The sequence below is a fragment of the Pinus tabuliformis genome, chromosome 7 (assembly GCF_031772625.1).
Source record: "Pinus tabuliformis cultivar Carrire ecotype Pingquan chromosome 7, CPIR1, whole genome shotgun sequence".
In the NCBI taxonomy this organism is placed as follows: Eukaryota; Viridiplantae; Streptophyta; class Pinopsida; order Pinales; family Pinaceae; genus Pinus; species Pinus tabuliformis.
This window is the reverse complement of record NC_142293.1, coordinates 1,315,010,634-1,315,034,943: the sequence shown is the minus strand read 5'-3', so window position 1 is coordinate 1,315,034,943 and position 24,310 is coordinate 1,315,010,634. Positions and strand designations below refer to the sequence as shown.

Sequence of the window (24,310 nt, the reverse complement as noted above, 5' to 3'; positions counted from 1 at the left end):
AGAGCTACGACCATATCGAAGAGAAGACTTGTTGAGGCATATTCTCTGTCACTGTAGATTGATCCTATGAGTGTAACTTGTAGATGAGCAGATTGTTGAAGTCCACGAGCTGTTGTAGATAAGCAGATTGTTGTATATGTTGAAAATTGAGAACCTGTGCGTCGACTAGTGAACTGTGCTGTCCATAAACCGGCCGGTTTAGGACGGAACCGGCCGGTTTTGACCGTTAGGGCCAGATTTTGGGCACAGGAGGGAGCTGACCGGGTTTATTAGGCCGATTCGGACCGGCCAGCTATCTAACCGGCCGGTTTGACCGGTAACCGGTTTTTGTGGCCGGTTTTTAAAACTATGATATAGACAGTACACCATATGCTGAAAGAAGAGTTTTAGTTCCAGGAGAGATGAGAAGACCACATGAAAGAGTTTCTGACAATTTACTATCAAATGACATTGACTGCAGGATGACCATCTGCGAACCAACTTGGGTGACCAACAATGGCATGGATAATTTGTCTACCTTATTAGAGCAATGCCATGCTGTTCAAACTTCAAACTAGCAGTGTATTACAGGGGTGAAAATAATTTTCAGACCTGAGAATTCAAGCTGAGCAACTGTGGTCTATGTAAATTTTGTAACTGTATAAATTCATATATAACGACAGTTCCTGAGATTTCTTGTTGCCCATAGTATTTTGTCATGCTTGCAGTAAACGCATGTTAGTCTATAGTCCACCCAATTATTTCCCACATGACATAGGTGCTGCTTCCATAGTTTGTATGTCAAATGTCATGCAAATTAAAAACACAAACTGAATGTCTCATATTCTTTGCCTGTCACTCCAGTTATCTCCCCACTGTAATCCAGCCATCACTTGAGAAAAAATGGAGAAGTTTTAAAAGGGAAAATTCATGTACGTGCTATATGGTCCAACAAATTTCCATGATACTGACCCTCTAAAATAACGCTCTTTGAAACCAAAAGACAGCACAAGACGTTATCCCCATACAGAACATGAGTAGCTTTGTACCACTTTAGGTCTATTAAATCATAAACTATAAGCAAGGCCATTTTTTTGGGAGCGTGGGGAAACGTCCCCTCTGGGAAGGGAAACGTTTCCCTGGCACGTCCCCCTGAGTTTCCTCCATTTTGGGAGCGTGGGGAAACGTCCCCTACTCGTCCCCAAGTCCCCGGAGCGCGGGGGAGCGAGGAAACTAGACCCCTAAGGGGGGGCGAGTCCCCGTGGAACACTGAATTGGTAGAGCTATATGTTAAAATTTGGATACCAGAGGACAAGTGGTTCCCTAAGGCTTTGATCTTTGGCCTAGGGAAAAGTGTCCAAATTTATTTGTACTTTTCTCCTAAAGTGACTTTATAAGTGGTAAAGTCAATTTAATTTAAAAGTGACTTTATAAGTGGTAAAGTCAATTTAATTTAAAAGTGACTTTATAAGTGGTAAAGTTACATTTTAATTTAAAAGTGACTTTATAAGTGGTAAAGTTACATTCTAATTTAAAGGCGACTTTATTAAACTCAATGAAGAATTAAAAAGTGAAAAAGTGACTATGGAAATAAAAGGCTAAATGGGTCTTTATTTAAGTGGGTGAGTTAAAAAATAGAAAGTGAGAATTAAATGCACATTTATTCTCATCCCTAGATCTAAATGAATCTCAGCTATTAGATCTTATGGTAACCCAAAAGGTCATCTAGAGAGTAAAAGGAGAAGAGAAGAGGAAAAGATCAATTCATTATTTCATGAGCATTTGAGAGAAAGAGAAGAGAGAGCAAGGAGAAAATTTTTAAGCAGTGAGGAAGTGAAGGAGAGCAGCAAGAAGACATTTCAGCGAATTTGGGCAGTAACATTTATTGGCACACATCCCAAGGCAAAACCGTACAATAGGAGAAAGGCATAGAAATCGAGGAAGAGGGACAACAACAAGGGCATGAATTTCGAGGCAGGTTTTGGGCATGATTTTCAAGGTAGTCGTACTACTGAAATCCATATGGTCCGTACAGCAGGTTTCGGGCATGATTTTCGAGGCAGGCCGTACAACATTTAATGCTGTTTTATTGCTGGAAAATTTATGTTTTGGCTGTTTATTGATTGGCACGATTTTCGAGTGGAGTTTAAGCACGGAAATCGAGATAAGTTGTAATTTGTGGTTGCTGGAATTTTTACTGTGTATTTCAGTTTCTCTGTAAAAGCATTTTTAGAAATAAAGAAGAGCTCTCAAACTGGTTTTCTCCAAGAGTTGTAGGGGGTTTTTCTAGGGTCACATTGACCAAAAATCACTGTGTTATTTTCTGTGTGTGACAGTTATAATTTCGTTGTTTTTATTTTTGCAATTTCAGCGGTTGTGAAATTTCTAAATTTGTGTTTTCAGAAAATATTGTCATTTCCAGATTTTAGAATTTTTATCATGCTTGGATTTAAAACTAAATGCATGGAGTGATAAGGAAAACTGATAACCGGAGTGGGGGTTGAAATTTCTTCATGGTATCAGAGCTTGGTTGGCTGAAAAATATGTTTACACAGAAAACAGAAACCTTTACTATAGATTTGAAAATTTTAGTTTGGTAGGACAGTGAAACATGTCTTTGGGTTTGAGAGTTGAAGACAGGTTGGATGGGTAGAACAACTATAGTGCATGGAAGAAGAGAATCCAGAGCATATTTGAGGAAGCAGAAGTCTGGAGCATTATGGTAAATGCCACACAAAACCTAGTAGTAGTACCTGTTGACCTTGTACAGTTGGCAGAATTTAACAAAAAGAATGCTAAGGCAAAAAGATTGATTTTGGAAGGAATCAAAGATCATGTCATTCCTCATGTGAGAGGAAAGACTTATGCACATGAGATGTGGACAGCCTTGACCAGTCTTTACCAGAGCTCAAATGAAAATAGAAAAATGGTCCTAAAAGAGAAATTGAAGGCCATTAAAATGGCTAAGACTGACAGTGCTACAACATACCTCACAAAGATCACTTCAGTGAGAGATGAGTTGGCAGCCGTAGGTGAGATCATTGCACCCACTGAGTTGGTGAGGATTGCTTTGAATGGTCTTCCCAAGACTTGGGAGAATTTTGTGGATGGCATTGTTGCATGGGAAAACCTTCTCGATTGGGAGAGGTTGTGGGATGATTGCATTCAGAATGAGATCAGAAAGAACCATCTTGGGGCAACCAAACAGGTGGAGGAGGATGACAATGTGGCATTGTTAGCAAGAGGCAAGAAGGGTAGAGCAAAGAAGCAAGCTTCCAATAGTGGAGGCAAAGGTAAACGCAGACAACAAAACAAGGAGAAGGACTATTTCACTAAGTTACCAGAAAACGGATACGGGAACGGATACGGGTACGGGGTTTGAAACGGATACGGCAAATTTTCAAAAAATCTGGATACGATACGGCAGGAAACGACACATAATAAATATATATATATATATATATTAAACCTATGGGTCTACAGTGTGTCGTCTCATTAAAACCTTGCAACCTTGCATCTCTCAGTTTTTTTCAGCACTCATATTTTGATCATCAATTAAGCTGCCCCATATATATATATATATATATAAACCAGCTAAATTACATAATTTTTTATAATAAATTTTATATTTATTTTATTTATATATATAAAATATTATATAAATTTATATTGATATATGAAATTGAAAGTAATAATAATAAATATTAGGTTTATATAATGCTAATTAACATAGCCGAGTATTTAGTTGATTATGGTTAAAGTAATGTGTTGGCAATATCGACAAGTTACACGAACTTAGTTACCTTCTGTTGTGGGGGCAACCCGTAGTTCGTAAGATAGAACAATGAAGGATTGTGTGAATGCATAACGACGTCACTGTCATTTTCGCATAGGGGGTCGAACAACAAAGGTCGTTATACTTGAACACTATATGGGCGTACAACAGTCAATGGAGGCGTCAGACTAGCCCATTTTGGCATGGATGCACAGATTCTGTTTTCAGAGGATCCGTAGAATGTTTACAAGATGATCCAGAGGCTTCAGAATAATGCTGGCCCGTCCTCTATTCCCTCGTAACCCTTGTGCCTCCTGCGCTGAAAATGAACCCTAGCTAAGTGTTCGATTTGCAGATTTATGCCGGAATTCAAAGTCATCGTTAAATGTGCCTTGGAATTTACCGAATTAAAACGAATTTGTTTGGCCTGGTTTGAAGTTTGACAAATTTCGAATTCCAACATTGGAAATTCCACTAGCCTATAGATGATTCCACTCACCGGATTCGACGAACTTTTCACCAAAAATGTTTCACGATTTTTGAAAAACCTTTTAAATTTTCTAAATAATTTTCAAAATTTCCTGAAAACGTTTTCATTTTTTTTAAACTGCAAGTTTTTTCGACAAAAACGCCTCAAAAACGGCTGTGAAAAAAAACTTCCCGTTTCCAGAAAAAAAACGGCGCAAAAACGTTTTTTTCCGGCATTTTTTCGACGTTTCGTACGCGGATCCGGATCCGAAACGGGAAAACGCCGTTTTGGGGTTGGAGGTAGCCGTTTCCGGCAACTTAGCTATTTCAATGTCAAATGTTGGAATTGTCAAAAGTTGGGAGACTATGTTGTTGTGTGTCCGGAGAAGAAGAACAAGAAAGGGAGTGACAAACCCATGGCAACTTCTGCAGAGATAGAGAGCTTCTCAGAGAGATTTGATTGGGAGTTTGGGTTAATAGCTTATGAAGCCACTAGTGCAGGATCACTTGCCATACAGGTTTAGAGGGAGTGTGCATTCCCCGCTACTAGCAGAGCATCTTCTAGCATTTGGTATGTTGACAGTGGCGCTTCTCGCCACATGACAGGAGTCAGAGAGTACTTCTCAGAGCTTTCAGAGGATGATACTGATATGGAGGTAGTACTTGGTGATGACAACATGGTTAGAGCAGTCGGTGTGGGGACATTGACATTTGATAGGGGACCCAAACCTCCCTTGAAAGTGTCAGATGTTCTATATGTGCCTGGAATGAAGAAGAACCTGATATCCGTCTCAGCACTTGAGGATAGAGGGTATGATGTGTTGTTTGAGGAGAGGGCAGGTGCTTATATATCCTAGGGGAACTCCAGCTTCTTCAGCTAGAGTGATTGGTGTGCGCCATGCCAAGGTGTACAAGTTCTCATTCCAACCCTTGATGGCATTGAGTAGCAGCACCCAAGACAGGATCGACAACAGATCTAGCAGTTCAGACCAAGAGTGAGGTCTTCAAGCGGTTTCAAGCGTTCAAAGCTCTTGTGGAGACTTAAACAGGTAGGAAGATCAAGGTCCTCAGGGCAGACAATGGAGGGGAGTATACCCTTGGTGAGTTTGTTGATTTTTGTGCTGAGGCAGGCATTAGAAGGGAGTTCACAGTTCCTTGCTACCCCCAACAGAATGGGGTTGCGAAGAGGAAGAACAGATCCATTGTAGGGGCTGCCAAAGCCATGCTTCATGATCAGGGGTTACCTTTATTTTTGTGGGCAGAGGCCTGCAACATTGTTGTGTACTTGCAGAACAAGAGTCCACATCGTGCCTTGGGGAATGTGACTCTGGAGGAGGCTTTTTCTGGGAAGAAGCCTGATGTTGGGCACTTTCGTATCTTTGGGTGCCTTACATATTCCTATGTCCCCAAGGAGAACAGGACCAAGCTAGAGCCCACTGCAGACAAGGGCATCTTTGTGGGTTATAGCGAGACCTCAAAAGCTTATTGGATTTATATTCCCGCGCAGAGGAAAGTGATTGTTAGGTGGGATGTGAAGTTCGAGGACGAGAGAGCTTTCTGGAGTCCACGGGAGTTAGAGTATCTAGAGTCACTAGACACTCAGGAGTAGCTGAGTCAGTCACAAGGATCCAGTGGTCAGGGATCAGGAAGTACATCGATTATAGTGTCAGGTCCATCAGTGAGCAGTGGCTCTCAGAGTCAGGTGGGTGGTTCCTCAGGCAGCATGCAGGGCAATCCACAGAGTAGTTCAGAGGGTAGTCCACTAATGGATAGTTCGCATGGTACTTCAGCATCTACAGGCACAGATTCAGGTATGAGGTCAGTTGGCAGGCCTTTAGGAGTTCAGGCTTCTGATGATGATGAGGATTCTTTCACTCCGGTGGGAGAAGTATGCTCAGGGAAGAGGAAGCCCAAGTGGCATCAAGATACCTTGCGCGAGGCTACATCAGTTGCTGGGCCAAAGAGACAGGTTAGAGAGAGTAAACCACCTGAGCAGTTTTGTAGTTACATGGCATTGGTAACAAGCATTGTTGACTCCGAGCCTTCTAGTTATGAGGAGGCAGCCAGCCAACAGGTTTGGAGAGAGGCCATGATGGAGGAGTATTCTTCTATTATGAAGAACGATGTTTGGGAGGTAGTGCCGAGGCCTGAAGGTAAATCAGTTGTTACTTCCAGATGGCTCTACAAGATAAAGCATGTTGCAGATGGTAGCATCGAGAAGTTCAAGGCTCGATTTGTGGCGAGAGGGTTCTCATAGGTAGAGGGAGTTGACTATGAGGAGACCTTTGCTCCTGTAGCTCAATATACATCTATTCGCTCCATTATATTGATAGCAGCAGAGATGGGTTGCAAGATCCACCAGATGGATGTGAAGACCGCATTTCTCAATGGCTTCCTTCAAGAGGAGGTTTATATTGAGCAGCCACAGGGCTTTGAGGTGCATGGAAGGAGTCCCATGTATGCAGATTGAAAAGGCACTCTATTGCCTGAAGCAAACTCCTAGAGCTTGGTACTCAAGGATTGATACATACTTGCAGCAGTTGGGTTTCACAAAGAGTGAGGCTGATCCGAACCTATACTTCATTGTGGTGGGTGAGGAGCCTCTCATTTTGGTGTTGTATGTTGATGAATTGATCATCACTGGTGCAGAGAGACTCATTGAGGGCTGCAAGAGAGATCTTGATTCAGAGTTTGAGATGAAGGATATCGACTTGATGCATTATTTTCTAGGATTGGAGGTGTGGCAGGAGGAGGGGCATTTCTTCCTGGGACAAGGGAAGTACATTGTGGACATCCTTAGCAGATTTGACATGGAGGACTGCAAACCCATGTCTACACCTATGATCACTAATTGGAAGAAGCTTCACGCTTCTGATTTCGAGTTGGTGGATCCTACTCTATATAGACAATGGATTGGTAAATTGATGTATTTGGTCAACACTCGACCGGATATATGTTTTGCAGTCAACACTATGAGTCAGTGCACGTGTGAGCCCAGGAGAGTGGAATGGGTGGCTGCAAAACACATTCTTCGTTACTTGTAGGGGACTGTGGATTTTGGTCTGGATTATAGACAGGGTGATGGAGTGAGATTGGCAGGGTACACGGATTCAGATTGGGCAGGTTGTGCTTTAGATAGGAAGAGTACTTCCGGGTGCTGTTTTGGGTTGGGTTCGGTAGTTGTGTCGTGGATCAACCGGAAACAACAGTCAGTTGCATTGAGCTCAGCTGAGGCAGAGTATATGGCTGCTAGTTTGGCTAGTTGTGAGGCCATATGGCTTCGCAAGATGTTGTTTGGTCTATTTGGTCAGGCATTGAGACCTTCAATAATTTACTGTGATAATCAGAGTTGCATAAAACTCATAGAGAATCCAGTTTTTCAGGACAGGTCAAAGCATATTGAGATCAAGTATCACTTCATTAGAGACTATGTCCAAAAGGGAGTTGTCAAGCTTGAGTACATTTCCACAAATGAGCAGGTAGCGGACATTTTCACCAAAGCCTTACCACGGGGCAAGCATGTCTACTTCAAAGACAAGATGGGAGTGGTGAGGAACACTTTCCTCGGTAAGAGGGAGTGTTAAAAAATGGGTACCAGAGGACAAGTGGTTCCCTAAGGCTTTGATTTTTGGCCTAGGGAAAAGTGTCCAAATTTATTTGTACTTTTCTCCTAAAGTGACTTTATAAGTGGTAAAGTCAATTTAATTTAAAAGTGACTTTATAAGTGGTAAAGTTACATTTTAATTTAAAAGTGACTTTATAAGTGGTAAAGTTACATTCTAATTTAAAGGTGATTTTATTAAAGTCAATGAAGAATTAGAAAGTGAAAAAGTGGCTATGGAAATAAAAGGCTAAGTGGGTCTTTGTTTAAGTGGGTGAGTTAAAAAATAGAAAGTGAGAATTAAATGCACATTTATTCTCATCCCTAGATCTAAATGAATCTCATCCATTAGATCTTAGGGTAACCCAAAAGGTCATTTAGAGAGTAAAAGGAGAAGAGAAAAGAAAAAATTAATTCATTCTTTCATGAGCATTTGAGAGAGAGAAGAGAGAACAAGAAGAAAATTTCAGAGTAGTGAGGAAGTAAAGGAGAGCAGCAAGAAGACATTTTAGCGAATCTGGGCAGCAACATTTATTGTCATGCATCCCAAGGCAAAACCGTACAGTAGGAGAAAGTCGCAGAAATCGAGGAAGAGGGGCAACAACAAGGGCACGAATTTCGAGGCAGGTTTTTGGCATGATTTTCGAGGCAGCGGTATTGCTGAAACCCGTGCAGTCGGTATAGCCGTACAACAAGTTCCGGGCACGATTTTTGAGGCAGGCCGTACAACATTTAATGTTGTTTTATTGCTGGAAAATTTTTGTTTTGGCTGTTTGTTGATTGGCACGATTTTCGAGGTGGAGTTCAAGCACAGAAATTGAGATAAGTTGTAATTTGTGGTTGCTGGAATTTTTACTGTGTATTTCAGTTTCTCTGTAAAAGCATTTTCAGAAATAAAGAAGAGCTCTCAAATTGGTTTTCCCCAAGAGTTGTGGGGGGTTTTTCTAGGGTCACATTGACAAAAAATCACTGTGTTATTTTATGTGTGTGGCTGTCATATTTTTGCTGTGTTTTTATTGTTGCAATTTCAGCAGTTGTGAAATCTCTAAATTTGTGTTTTCAGAAAATATTGTCATTTCCAGATTTTAGAATTTTTATCATGCTTGGATTTAAAACTAAATGCATGGAGTGATAAGGAAAACTGATAACCGGAATGGGGGTTGAAATTTCTTCACTATACTCTGTAAGGACAGTTGGGGAAATAATATCCTTAAGAATCTAATTATACAAAATGAAAGTACCAAAATAAAAAGGGGTAGCTTCATATCTCATGAAGATATCTCAAATTAAAGATCAACTACAAGAGCTAGGAGAAACAATGTTAGATCCAGACATGACCACTTGTGTACTCAATGCAGTACCAAATGAATGGGGCAACTTCCTATCAAGCATTTATGCAAAGAAGGAAGCTACACCATTCAATGATCTATGGGCATTATGTAAGATTGAAGAAACCAGATTAAAAGCAAAGAATGACGTTGAATCTAATGAGCAATCTCAAGCATTTGCAGCTATGTCAAGGAAGAAAGGAAAATTTGGAAAGTTTGAGCCTCGAAAGAGATTTCAAAAGAAAGTTGACATGTCTAAGATTCAGTGTTATGAATGTAATGAATATGGGCACTACAAGAGGAATTGTCCTAAACTCAAGAAGGGCAACAAGAAAAGGAAAGAAAGAAGTGAAGCCCATGTGATCGAAGAAGTAGAAGAACTGGAAGAGAAGAAAACAAAAAAGGAAGAAGTGAAAGACCTCTACTATTAAAGGTCTCTCATACATTAAGTTTATTTTGAAGACAACAAGTCATGGTAGAAAGCATTGCAGTAAAGATATGATGCATTGTACTAGTATTGGGACAACATCACATTAAAAGCATAAAAGGATAACAAAAGTAGAAATTTGCATGGTTGAAGCATGTCATCTAGCAAGATTGGAAGATAAGATCTCATTACACCTTATCATCATCAAGAAAAAGCATTTGCAGAAAAGGATCATCAAGATCCTCCATTCAAATCTTTGTTGGAAAGGTTCACCTCTACTTGAAAGAAGCAAGTGTTACATAGATAGTCTACATTCCACCTAGTGTGGGATCCACAGTTTGGAAGGATGAAGGTATGATGACAAAAACGTGCAACATGATAATTTAATTGAAGTATTTTTCCATCTTCAAGCAAGGAAAAGGAAGCTGCTAAAGGAAGTCTAGATGACCACATGAAGGAAAAGGTATGCATATATTTGGTAACTTTTAATAGATAGATAAAGTCATGTCATCACTTAATTGCAGATAGAATGGTTAGAATGCTCTATCTCATGAGCATGATTGAAGAAGAAAGAACTCTTCCATATGAAGAAAACTTGAAGGCATAAGTTTAGCATACTACATAAAGGCATGATGGAATCAACATACTATATGACCTCCTGAAGAATATAAGGAGGTGGGCCATAAGGTTTCTAATAAAGAAGGAACCATGTATAAAGATGCTAAAAGAAGTAGTATGTGAAGAAGTTGAAAGAAGAGTTCGTGAGAATACAACTACATAGATGATATAGATAATCAACATTTGATGTTAAGGATTAGCTATGACATCTTCATGAAAGAAGTTATGAAGACCCTGACAAAGAAGGAAAACTTTGGTAGTGAATGTCTTGAAGATGGATTCGTACAATTTGCAAGGATGTTGATGTTGCAGAAGTAGATGTTATGACGAAGGGCCATCATAAAGAGGTAATTCTATTTTGAAGTTCACTTTTGATTTTTGAAAGCAAGCACCTTGTTGGATTAGAATAAGAATTACCTGGCAAAAAGTTGTAGAACTACACCTAGATCTAGTACACATAAATTTTATGGATGATTCTGAAAAGATCATGACTTGGAAGAGGTATTTTTTTATGTTCTTCTCCATCCCCATCGCCTTGCTCTTATAATCTTTCATTGGTGAACCAACGACCATGATTAGATCTCCATCAACAACTAAGATCATCTCAAACTCAATCTGTGTGAGTTTTTAGAGCATTCTCACTTTTCTCAATTAATTTCCTTTAATTAATCGATTTCCCTAAGTTAGACTTAGACAATTTTTAATTATTGATCAACTAATTTAATTGAATTGTCTTTGGGTGTTTTCTACTGAAACTTTTCTGGGTTCTGGAGATCTTGTGTTCCTTAGCCTCTCTAACCAAAGTCGAGACTTAAACACCTGTGACACTTGTCTGATGCTACAAAAACCAACACTCCCTCTTAGCGAGTTCCCATAAAATCTTCCCCCACGCTGCTGATGTCTGACAATTATGACAATCAACCAATGTGCATACTCTGATTCACCTGCCAACTCTGTAGCTGAAACATACTGCATCTGCGCTGCTGTTGACGTTGCACTGTACTACCCTGTACTACTGCCAACACTGCTCTGCCCTACCGTTGATCTCGTGCTACTGTTGCTACTATTGCTGCTGCGTTTGAGAAATAAACTCTAAATCAACTATGTTTCTGTATTGACTCTACAACTGTCTCTTGAGTCTCTGACTTCGACTAGCCACTGCACTGTCTATTGAGTATCAGTCTGCTCTGCAACTGCTCTGTGCCCCTCAACATTTGACTGCTTCTAGTACTGCAATTGTCCCTCAAGATTTGACTGCTCCAATTGACATTGATCCATCTGCTATTGAATACTATGGGCCCCTATAGGGATCCTGCCCAAATCTTTGCAACTATAGAGCTCAAGATCTCCCCACCTCCTTCCTGGATGTATAACTACATACAAAGCGAATTCGTCCTCCAACTTGCTGGACAAATTATCGATCTTTGCCGAAGCTGCTACCTGCTCGTGCTTCTCCTTCTTGTCCTTCTTCTTGGGACACTGGGTACTGTAGTGACCAAACTCACCACATGTGAAGCCCTTGATCTTCGATATATCCTTCTTTTTCTTTTCTCCTCCTTGTGAGCCTTGTCCCTAATTGGGACCTTTCTTTGCTCCGCCCTTCAATGCAAGGGCTACATTCTCCTCATCCTTAACACTCTTCGGTGCTTTGCTACTGCTGTTGTTGATATTACTCTCGACCAAAGCAAGCCTCATTTCTTCATGTGTGAAATCAGTCCACAATCGATTGATCTCGTTCAGTAAACCTTGGACGAAAGTTGCCCACTCCTTGGTGAAACCACTGAGAGTTGTATGCACTAACTCACTCTCGAGAGGTGTCTCTCCAATTACAGCAAGCTCATCTCAGACATTCTGAATTCTAGTGAGGTAAGGAGTAACACCATCACCCTTATGCATCCTGGTGGTCCTCAATTTCTCTTTCAAGAACATCTTCCAGTTCTTGGAAGGATTCTGCAAAAGCGTGGCAATTTCATCCCACATTTATTTAGCCGTATTCTTGGCCGCTAAGTGTGGCGTTGTATGATGTTGAACTCCATCGAGGTTCAACCTCTTTGCCTTTGTCATCTCTTTATTATAATTCTCTAACTGCTGTTGGTCTGTAGGTATGGCTATAACTCTTTCTACATACGTCTTTAGACCATGCTCATCTAGCAGGAAAGACATTCTGGCTTTCCAGATACAATAATTAGAGGCTCCATCTAGCCTATCTTGATCTTGTAGTCCCGTTGAGGCCATTTCCTGCTTGGCTACTGCTCTGCTACTTGCACTCCCCTTGGAATGCGCAGATATGCTCTGCTGTTGCCTTCTGCTATTGTAAATCACGTATTTCCTCCCACCAGCTGGATCTAGAAAGCCTTAGAGAAACTCCTTTGTGTGTGCTTTTTCTCTTCCGCCCAACGCTGAACTGCTTCTGCAAAATCACTGTGTCGAGATATGCTCAATGAAATATCTGATCTACTCATCGAAATGCTTCTCGGCAATACCACTGCCTGTTGGAACTTGGAACTGCTACTAGTTTATTTGAACTTTTCCTGCACATGCAACTGGAAATCGAAGTTCCTACCCAACAATTCAAACTTCTTGGTTGGCCGTCTGCGCAAATACAGAAGAATTTCACTCAGACTCCCTCTAAACAGCGGAATTTCTCCATCTTCTCTATCGAGCTCCTGATATAATAAAAAATACTATGATACCATGTGAAAATTCCTTGAAAAAGCAGCAACTAGAATTTATTCTTCTAACTGATCAATTATGCAGTTTATTTTGTTATGACAAAATAATGAATAAATCACACTATAATTTCTTCACCATAAAAAATTGCGGAAAATAAAAATTGGAACTGAGAAAATACAACACACACAAAATAAAAATGACATTGCTCTTTTTGGAAAAATGTGCCCAGAAAAACCCAATGTGGGAAAACCGGATCAACAGATGAGGGTTTTATTATTATTCTTCAGTGGCAAAAATTATGAGTACAAATCTGGATGCTAATCTGGCAATCCTCTCTTGAGAAATCACTGGCAAACTTATTAAGGGAATTTTTCCCTTCTCCACAAACAATCTGGCAAAAAATTTGCTCTCTGAAACTGGCCCCAAAATATGTTTACGCAGGCCTCTACGCTGCCTTTACACAACTTGTAACTTGCATTGCCCGAAACTCCATCTGAATCAGACATCCTGCTTGTTGCTGCCTCTGGAAGTGATTCTTCGGCCCTCTAGAAAATTATCCTGACTTCCTGCAACTGAATTGACCTTTCGTTTGGTTTAATCGAACTGCCTTCTTGAGGCACTGCATAGGCCCATGCGCAACCTCCTGTGGAATATCTCAACCTCCTCTTCCTGGCTCTTTCGACACTGGAAACCTCCATCAGAATCTCTATTGCTGCTCATTTTTCTCTGCTACTAATCTCTGGCTCGAATTCTCTTCTCAGCTGAATCTCTACTCTTTGGGAAATTCGATCTGCCTAGATCAACCACTAGCTCGATGTCTCTTTTTTTTGTTCTTCTCATCTCTATCATATTGCTCATATAATCTCTCGTTGGTGAACTAACGACCATGATTAGATCTCCATCAATGATTAAGATCATCTCAAACTCAATCCGTGTGAGTTTCTAGAACATTCTCACTTTTCTCAATTAATTCGCTTTAAATAATCGATTTCCCTAAGTTAGACTTAGGCAATTTTTAATTATTGATCAATTAATTGAATTGAATTGTCTTTGGGTGTTTTCTCCCGAAACTTTTTATGGGTTCTGGAAATCTTGTGTTCCTTAGCCTCTCCGATCAAAGTCGAGACTAGAACACATGTCCGATGCTACAAAAACTAATAGGTTCCCCTCCCATACTCGGACACCAATCCTCACTACAGTCTTTGGACTAGCTCCCTCTGGGTAGATGAACACTTGCCCCCTCCTAAAGTTAACCTCACAACCTTTGTCCTCCATGACTGAGATGGAAAAAAGGTTCTTCTTTAGGCCAAGTACATAGAGTACCTCCTGGACTCAGGGTGGAACTGAATTGCCCCTTGTCCCTTCACTGCATACTTGGCATCATCGCCAAGCTCAATATGGATTCTTGAGTCATCCTCTGCAAAACTACTGAATAGCTCTTTAGCCTTTGTCATGTGGCAGGAGGCACCACTGTCCAAGTACCAGGCGCTTCTAGCAATGGTGCTAGTAGAAAGGCAAGACACAAGTGAAAAATCACTCTCGAACTTGGAAGCAAGCTCGCTCAATTGTGTCTCTGCTGTCGTTGCAACTGTTTGCAACTTCCCCTTGCCCTTCTTCCTCTGTGGACACTGAGAAGCAAAGTGGCCATTCTTATGGCAGATATAGCATTTGATCTTTGCTCATATCTCTCTTCTGCCTGGATTGCTGTCCCTCTCCCTGACTATCACCCTTCTTGATGGAAACTTTCCCTTTGGTCTTCTTTGTCTTGCTGACCAGGGCCAAGTTTTCATCTGCTGCTCCTCCTCCCTGCTTGCTGGTCTTGGACTCTTTATGAGTCTCCTCTTGGATGTAGTCATCCCAAAGTCTCTCCCAATTGGGAAGATGTTCTCGAGCACAGATGCCCATGATGAATGGTTCCCAAGCCTTGGTGAACCCATTCAAAGCAACATTCACTAGCTCTGCATCCAATACAACTTCTCCAATAGCTACAAGTTGGTCACGGATCTGTGTGATCCTCATAAGGTAGCTGGTTACATTGTTGGAGGGGTTCGTTTTGCTCTATCTGAGTTAATTTTGAGAATCACTTTCCGACTCATGTTATCACTTTGAAAAAGCGATACTAAGGCATCAAATATCTCCTTAGATTTTGTCTTTTCTGCAACATGCAGAATCAAATGATCCTTAATAGCTTCAGGGATCACCCTTTGTGCCTTTATGTCCTTATCCCATGCTGCCTGCACAACAGGGTCTACTACTGCTGGTGTCTGCGTGTTCCCTGAAGCCTGTGTTGGAGCTGGAGGAGGTTTGGACACAACTTCCCACAAGTCTTTCTCCTTCAAGATCACTGAGATTCTTGGCTTCCATGGCAAGAAATTTGAAACCCCATAAAGTCGATCCTCAACTTTCACATTGGTTATTGACATGGTTGTCCTGAGCTTATCGCTGAAGTAACCTGAAAATTATAGATATGCTTTTCTCTCAGAGCTGGAGCTCTGATACCATGTTAAAATATCCTAAAACCAACGATCTAAGCAAACAGATCAGATCTAGTTACCTTGCTGGTAATATTAACTTTTGCATGCAGCGGAAAATGAGAAAAGCAATCACACACAATACACAAATATTTCTGCCCTTCTAGATCAGTTCATCATTCAAAATTATCTTCAAAACTTACAAGAGCTCCCTCACAAGGAAAAATGGCTCTGAGAATTAATCAAACGAACAACAAACCTGAAAATTACAGTTTGCACGGAAATCAAGGCATCCTGACTTCAAATTTGTGTGACGGTACAAAATCCATATAATGGTATGAGATATGTACGGACTACAATATATACTGCTCTGCTGGGCTGTCTGGGGCTGTCCTTGTTGCTAACTGGCTGCCTTCTCCTTGCCGAAAGACTGCTGAATCTCTCGCCAGTGGCTAATCTATCTATCTCTGATTTTCTCACTCACATGAATGAATGTTCTGTTCTTTTTTTTTTTTTTTATGAGCCAAAAACTTAATCTTCAATGGTTGAGATCTAATTGTGAGATTAATGGCTCTCTTTTAATTAAATTATTAAGTGGCCGACTTTAGTCACTTTATTAATTAAAATTCACTTAATTAATTACTTAATAACATGAACTTATGAAAAAGCATAGGATACTTTTAATGACGATTTCCAGAAGTAGATACCCTCATGGAAATACCTATTTGGGCTACAAACACTAACATGTATTGCACTTAGTGACATTTTGATATATTCAGCATTGCATGGTATATACATAAGCAGACTTTGTATATTTTTTTCATTAATATTTAAATACTTTATGTATTTTTTAGTAAATTGAGTCATTAAATTGAAATTAGTCTGAGTCATGGCCATGTTCGAGTTTGAGTTTTAAAACATTGGTATACATACATCCATACATATATATAACACATATGAAAGTATTGTCATGGGAAGGGTTTGTTACTTCGAGAATAAGTGCCATTATTTGGAGGGTGTCATCATCAAAAAAATGTTGTCGTCAAAAGGATGTTGATTGTAATGTCTTTATATTGTGTATAAAAAGTTTGACACATGTGAATAAGATTTCTGTTCTAATACTTTTCAAGCTTTGGTTAGATAGTTTCCTGTAGTCTTACATATATCTAGTTGTGGACTCAATCTTTAGGTTGCAACTTTGCACTACTATCTTGACATTGAGTGGGATACATTAAAGTGTGTTAGATGCTTTTGTTTCATGTTCCAGCATTGTGTAGATAGTTTTCCTTAGGTGTTACATGTGTCTAGTTCTAGGGTTATCTTTCAATTGTGATTACAATTTGACATTGAGGACGATATGCTAAAGCGCATTAGTACTTTTATGTCATGTTGAAGAACATGATTTGCGTGCAGCTATAGTTGTGGCTTCCTTTCCTACATAAATTAGTTTTTATAAAGCTTTTGGGAGATTAAAACATTGGTTTTGAATATTTAGTGTGCATTTCCATGAGCACTGCTAGAAAGTGTAGCCTTACTGCTTTCTCGTCTTGAATGGATCTTTCATTTCCTAATCTACTAATATCTTTGAATGCCTACTTTATGGGGAAAGAGAGGAACATGGAAATGTCACTAATTTTTAAGGGAGCAGAAATGCAAACTTGTACATAGCTACATCCATTTTACTAGAAGGTACTCGTTGTCATCTCCATTAAAGGATGTTGACTAGAATTTTATGCATAAAGATTAGAATTTTCTATGCCAACTTAGCATAGTTAACAATTAGCTGAATTGCTTGAAAGCTATTCATGAAGTAATTTTCCATAGAGTCCGTTGTTATATCTTGTATGAAGATTTTTTAACAATTAGAATTATGCTCATTTGTTCAAAAAATAAAATAAAATATTATTGTTCACTTGGATATTTTCTATTACTGGGAACGTTCAAACAAAGAGCTGTAGGTATATCCTTCTATTTAAAAATCAAAACATGCTTTTGTGTTGTTCTCAGGGAAGTATTTTTTGGTAAATAGTTGTAAGTTTTTGCTGTTTGAATGGAAATGCATATTGCAAAAGAACACTAAAAGCTTGCCTCTTGATTTCTTTTTATAGGCAGGAGCCATGTTAGGGGATTCCTTCTTTCACCAACTACCACATGCTCTTGGTATGATGCTTCTAACTATTAATTGCCAATCTTCTATATCATCTCTACATTTGAGATCAGAACTTTTGTTTTAGAATTGCTCTGTCATTCCTTTTAAATGGAGGTAAACATTGCAATTTCTTATCAAAATTAGTCCTCTTAGAGAAGTTAGGGACTAGATAAACCATAAGGGAATGATGCTGATGAATAAATATTTTTTCGGTAACGTTGGATTTTACATGGATTTTAGATTATCCCCAACTTTGTTTTGTGTATGGCTAAACACTGAAGTTTCCCTTTATTACAAAAATCAAACCCTTTAAAATGACTAGATGTCTAGGTAAACAAGTAGAAAAATGACGTAGAAAGACAATTCATTATGTGCCAAAAGAGATTACAGCTTTTTACATTTGTACATTGTAAAGACTGTATCTTGTATATTAGCCAGTGATTTATAGCTATCAGGAGCTCGTGTGCATGTTATACCCAAACCAATTTCCTTCTCAAATGTCACATCAGTAATACTTGACAATTTACTTGAGAACATTCGAGAAAAAGTTTGACTACTTTTATTCTAGGAAACCAGAGTGTTTTATGTAAATGCTATATGAATGGTCATACTTAAGTTTACTTTTCCAACTCATTTATTACATCTCAATTTACCTTCAATCTAGGTCTATCTTCTTGAAGTACTAGCAACATGACATACACACAGATTAGATTAGTGTTGCAAATATCAACAATATATCGCCAACATTGTGATTCTCTCAGCTTGGTGATACTTCAACTGGAAAATATCAGGTTGTGTATATCATGATATTATAAAACTTTCGTGATATATTGGCAATATATTGCCTGAAAATGGAAAATATTGATTGAGTCAAGAGGATTTTGGATTTTTTAAAGATTTTTTTGATTAGTTTGAAGAGGGAAAGCTAGGGATGGAGAACAAAGGGTTGCTATTATATTTGTCCATAATAGGGCTAGAGGAAGCGAGTTTCTTTAGATGTTTATAAGAAATATTTTTGTATTTTTTAAGTTTCGCTGACATTTCTTGATATTTTTTCATATTTTCCTCGATATTGCCGATTGGAGATAAATTGTTTTTTGGACCCTCAGTGGTTTATTTGTTGACACAATGTTTGCAACATTGGATTAAATAACATTTCTAGTTTTGTTATGTACACAAATTTAATGAATATTAATTATGAATCATGATTAATTAGGTAGAGGGGGCACAATCAAAAGATCATGACCTCTCGTGTAAAGGCACCCGAGGCCATATTTAAGCCAAAGGCCTTCATTTTAAACATCATCATTCATATATATATATATATATATATATATATATATATATATATATATATAAGATCCACTTGTCTCCACTTCATTTGGTATCAGAGCCGGCTTCGCATCCACAACAACTGTCATTGATCGTAGCCATTAGTTGTCTCCGCCACCATTGTAATCTGTTTTACCGCCCGTAGCTGCCATACACACTGTAGCCACCCATAGTCCGTAACCACTGTGTTCTGCCCTAGTCTTCTCTGCCACCGCTGTAATACCCTGTCAGTGCTCCTGTTCCATTAGTCCATCGCTGTTCCGTCGTCCAATTCCTCGTTATCATCACCCTCATTGCACTTCCATTCACACTGCGGCCGCTTTCGTGCTCATTCTGTTCTTTGACCACAATGTTCCTTGTCACCATTCATTCTGAGAACCACTGTCTGTGTCCTGTTTCAGCTGTCATACATCGCTGACAAAGCATCTCGTCCACCACTGCACACCTCACTCCGCAAAACGACCCAATTTTTTTAATTATTTAATTAATATATGAAGTTATATATAAATAAAATTATATAGTTAATTATATATATAATTAAGGAAGCAGTCAAACTGGATATATATTTATTAAATATATATATATTTATAAATAAATATATATCCAGTTTGATTGCTTCCTTATATATATATATATTATATATATATATATATATATATATATATATATATATATATAAGGAAGCAGTCAAATTGCAACGAAACACATCACTAGTTACTCGAACAATGACGATGAGCGAATTTAGTAAAAAAACTGGAAGATTTTGAGAAGAGGTTCAACCAGGCTGATGATAAGTTACGAAGCTACAAGAGAAACATGAGAGTTTAGAGAACCAACTCAGGAAAAATTATAGTGCCATTCAGAAGGACAAGCAGACCTGTGAAACTTGGTTGATCGTAATCACAATCAAGTGATGAGTATGTTAAACCTGATCTTTCAGTCAAAGAATAATGCAACCACTCAACAACAAGATTCTTCAAATACGACAAACCCATCAAGTCCACATCACATTCCCGAATCTCTGCAATCATTTGCCATACCTGATCCACAAAACAATATACCAAATCTTCAAAATATGTTGATTTCAAACCAAATTCCTTCATTCAATCCACTGATTGTCACATACCCAAGGAATAGCAAAGTGTTGGAGAATGCAGTAGGGAAGCTATTAATTCAATTTCTCCTTAACCTTAATAATTGCTTTTGAACTTAATTTATCTTCTTTTGTTTCTTTATTAGATCTTCTTCATCAAACAATTATAAAAAACAAAAACAATAAAGATAATGGACACAAAAATTAGGCTCCAAGCCAGGGCAAAACCCCTCCAAGGGGAAAACCTAGAAAATCTCTTCTCTTCTTATAGAATCTGCTTCAAATGAGAAAACCAAGACCCAAACCTTAAGACCAAGACCTCCTCCTAGCACCAAGTTAGCCCTCCAAGAAGCCCTTCCATTAGGTCAAAGTCAAGCCAAGTCAACAAGAGTCAAACCCTTCCAGAACTGCACCAAACTCAGAATTTTGGCCCCCAGCTTCAATATTTCGGACTTGCAGTAGGTCTGCAACTTCGGCCCCTACAACAACTCAGAATCTTCGCATGTGTGAGAGAAAACTAGGGCAAAACTTGATCAAAAACTCGATTTTCCTTCCTTCTTGCTTCAACTTCTTTTCTCCTTGCCTTTCTTGACTTCCTTCTTGAATTTCGCACCTCAGATTGAACTTCTTGATTGTAGATCGAATTGGTTGCCAAATGAGGTCGAGCAACTTCTATTTATACTCATTTGTGGAGGTCGAATAACCCTCTTTGGGCCGACTTGTCTCTCTGGCAGGGCCGACTGTGCTAGGAGGCTTATTTTGACTGTCTTGACTCAAAATAAATTCTTTTACATGGTACATCTTGCCCAGATGGGTCTTATATACATGACATTGACTCTCTTGACTCATGACAATAAATCTTATGACATGAAAAACCCTAGAAGCATGAAGAACATGCTTTACCTAGAAGACCAATCAAAAGAAGCATGAAACCCATGCTTTAAAATAATAATTTTTCTTTCTTCTTTTGCTTATTACATAAGATATACATATTGACATGAGTACAATGACAATTATGAAGACTGAAACTAGTTACATTTTCCAACACTCCCTCTTAACTAGGGAGGTATTCATAATTGTACAACTTGGTACATGATTATTCTCAAACTGAAGAGTTCTCATAAGAAGAGTCGGATTGGTAAGCCATCTTTAAGCATCAACATCATGACCAACATTGTCAACATAGTAAGGCCTTAACTTGACAAGCTCTTTCTTACAAAAGAATAATGTTGGGAGGCTTTACATGAGATACCACACTACCTCTTCAAGGTACATACCCCATCCGAATGTTCACTAGGTATGTCCTTTTAGGACTATTCTTATCTTGGATTTGAGACCCTCAAAGAATATTGGTCCTCTTCAATCACTCTTATCTTGGAGACCTGTCCAATCCTCAAATAGTGTCAGTTCACTTCCTATCTTGGATTTTCTATCCTCAAGGAAATCACAGATGCTTATCCAATCCTCCATTCTTCATTCTCCCTCCATGGCCTTCACTTAGACTTACGACTGTTAGTCCTAGTCAAGTGCATGACACATGAAGGAGAGAATACAAATGTGATGTCCATCATCACTCCCTCTCAACCAGAGAGTAGATCCCCATTTCCTCTTTATTAGGGAATAGATCCTTTCTCCTATTCAAGGAGGCTCCTTTAATCCCTCTCAAATATAGAGGAGATTCCTGACTTCCTTTCAATTGGGAAGTCATAGCCACAAGCTTTCTAGCTTGTCTTCATAAGTGTATCAGCTACCAGTTCTTCATGGAGATAGTTGTAAGACTCCCTCTTTCCTTTTTGTATCTCATCATATTGAGCTTCTTCCTTCCTGGATATTATGGAGCCATCCTCTTCCTTTAATCTTGTGACAGGGTTCAGGCCATCAATTTTGCACATCACTTTCCTCCAGTCATCATCAATGAAGGCATTATATTGAGCCTTATCAAACTTCAAGCTAGTCATAGCTCCCTCTAAACATGAAAGTGATCTTTGTTGATGAACATTAGGTTATCTCCCTACACTGCTACCTTTCAATCTCAAGGTGATGATGTGAACACCTTGACTACATAACCCTCAAGGATTGCCAAGACCATTTACTCAATCCATATGTTCTTTGAATCGAGTACAATACCAACAATTGAAATTGCCTCAAGCGTCTTCATGTATTCTTGTAGCATATTTCCAGGTAGCAAAACAATATGTTAACCAGATAACCAATATCAAAATATAAATATCAAACTTACCTTATCATGATGGCCCCTTCCATCAAAAATATTTGGATACTTGAGTCCTTTGAGATCAACATCCTTACATACGATCCATCTCTACATTATGTAAGAATCCTTTTATGCATTCATTTTAACCTGAGTGCCCATGCATCGAACTTGATTACCAAGTTACAATATCTTGGAGTTGTCATTATTAACTTCCTTTCTTTCTTTCAGAGACTATACTTGATGTTGACCCATTTCACTATATTTATGCCATGCAATTCTAAAACTTCATGCAACTATATGGAAGACTTATCGAGCACATTTATGCATCCAACTCTTTATGCAAGATTCTTGTAGATATGAACCTTACCTTAGAGAAGAGTTACTTACAATATGCATACCTTTGCTTTCATACAATCATCTAGCCATTCTTTATTGAATGAGCTTGCTTCTTATACTTGTCGAAGATAGGTTCCTTTTCCAGAAGTTGAAAGACTTTCGTTATGCCCTTCACACTACAACTTGATCATCTGAATTCCTTCATCCTTCAGAAGTATTGTTTCCATACTAGTGGAATATATATTATTTCTAATGCTGCTTCCAAGAATCTTCCAAAATGATGATTCTTAGGATCTTGATGACCCCCCTTTTGCAAAATTACTACCTTTAACATGATGTTAGAAAATGCTTGGATTAACAATAATATGCAATATGGTTCCAATTTTCTCATTCTCTTTAAACCAGATGATCTTTTTCCCAAAGAAAATTAAACAAGTAGATTCTAATTGTTCTACTATCATGTGCTTCTATCTATGATGCCATGCTTTTACAAAACCAAGACTCTTCTAGAGTATACAATAATGCATGCTACTCTACTTTCTACTTAATAAAAGAAAGACAAATTTCATAAAGAACCTGACAAAGATGAGACTTCATTCAATAATAAAGATCCTTGGGATCTTCTCCTTTTGGCTTCTTCTCAGGTTCTCCCTTTTCTTCAACTATGTGAGCTTCACTTCTTTCCTTCCTTTTGTTGTTCACTTTATTGTTTTGGAAAATCCCTCTTAAAGTGTCCATACTCATTGCATCCATAGCATTGAATCTTGGACATATTTGGCTTCTTCTTGGACTTTCCAAACTTCCCTTTCTTCAACTTCTTGGTTCTTGCAATGAAGGCTTGAGATCTTTCATTTGATTTAGTGTCATCTTTTGCCTTGATCTTGGATTCTTCCAAGATACATTGAGCCCACAATTCATCAAAAGGTGTGGTATCTTTCTTTGAGTAGATGCTAGTTGCAAAACTACTCCAATCAGGTGGCAAAGCATTTAGTACACAGATAGTCATCTCAGAGTCTGTAATAGTCTCCCCAAGCCCTTGCAACTAGTCTCTTATTTGTGAGATCTTCATTAGATAGGTGGCCATGTCTTCATCCTTTGATTTCCTTATTCTATATAGTTGATTCCTCAAGGAAATCTTTTGACTTGATGTACTTATAGAGTACAACTTTACCAACTTATCATACATAGCCTTTGATGTCTTCAAATCAGCAACAAAGGGAACAAGATGATCTTTAATGGATTCAACAATGATCCTTTGTGCCCTTACTTCTCCCTTCTTGTACTTTGCTAACTCTTGAGTCTTCTCTTTGTCTAGTACAACTACTTCTTCCGAGGCAGACTCCATGACTTCATTCTCTGTGAGTGCCAAGTCAATCCTCTTCTTCCATGCTAGGAAGTTTGCTGATCCAATGAGCTTGTTGCTTTCCTTGAAAAATGTAGCCATGTTATATGTAGATTGAGACATAGAAGACAATATACTACTTGCCAACCAAGAGTCCTCCTTCTAATGATGTCTCCAACTATCTGATGCTTTCAAGACCTATAAGGAGACTTCAAAAGATGCCCTAGAATGATATCTTCTAGGATGCCTTCAACAATGATGTCTTCAAACAGATTCATAGAGTGAATGATGATTCCAAGACTCTTTGTTGCTTCCTTCTTCAAGATGATGAAGTACACTAGAGAGTTTCCAACAGAACTTTGTTCTTTCTTCAATGAGAACTTAAAGATGAGGTCTTCTTCACTTAAAGATGAGGTCTTCTTCAATGTAGTAACCCTCCTTCTAGATCAATGGGTCTTCTTCTTCTTTCCTTGTGTCCTGCAAATGATTCCCCTTGACAAAAAAAA

At 38.8% G+C, this 24,310-nt stretch overlaps 1 protein-coding gene across 3 annotated transcripts in view; it reads left to right on the top strand.

The window, feature by feature from the left end:
• The window catches only part of IAR1 (ZIP metal ion transporter family), a 316,822-nt gene that overhangs the window by 44,933 nt on the left and 247,579 nt on the right, over positions 1-24,310 (top strand). For all 3 annotated transcript variants that reach the window (XM_089459678.1, XM_089459677.1, XM_089459676.1), the window contains exon 4: positions 17,449-17,500. In XM_089459678.1, coding sequence (XP_089315804.1) covers positions 17,449-17,500 — 52 coding nt within the window. The remainder of the gene's footprint in view (positions 1-17,448; positions 17,501-24,310) is intronic.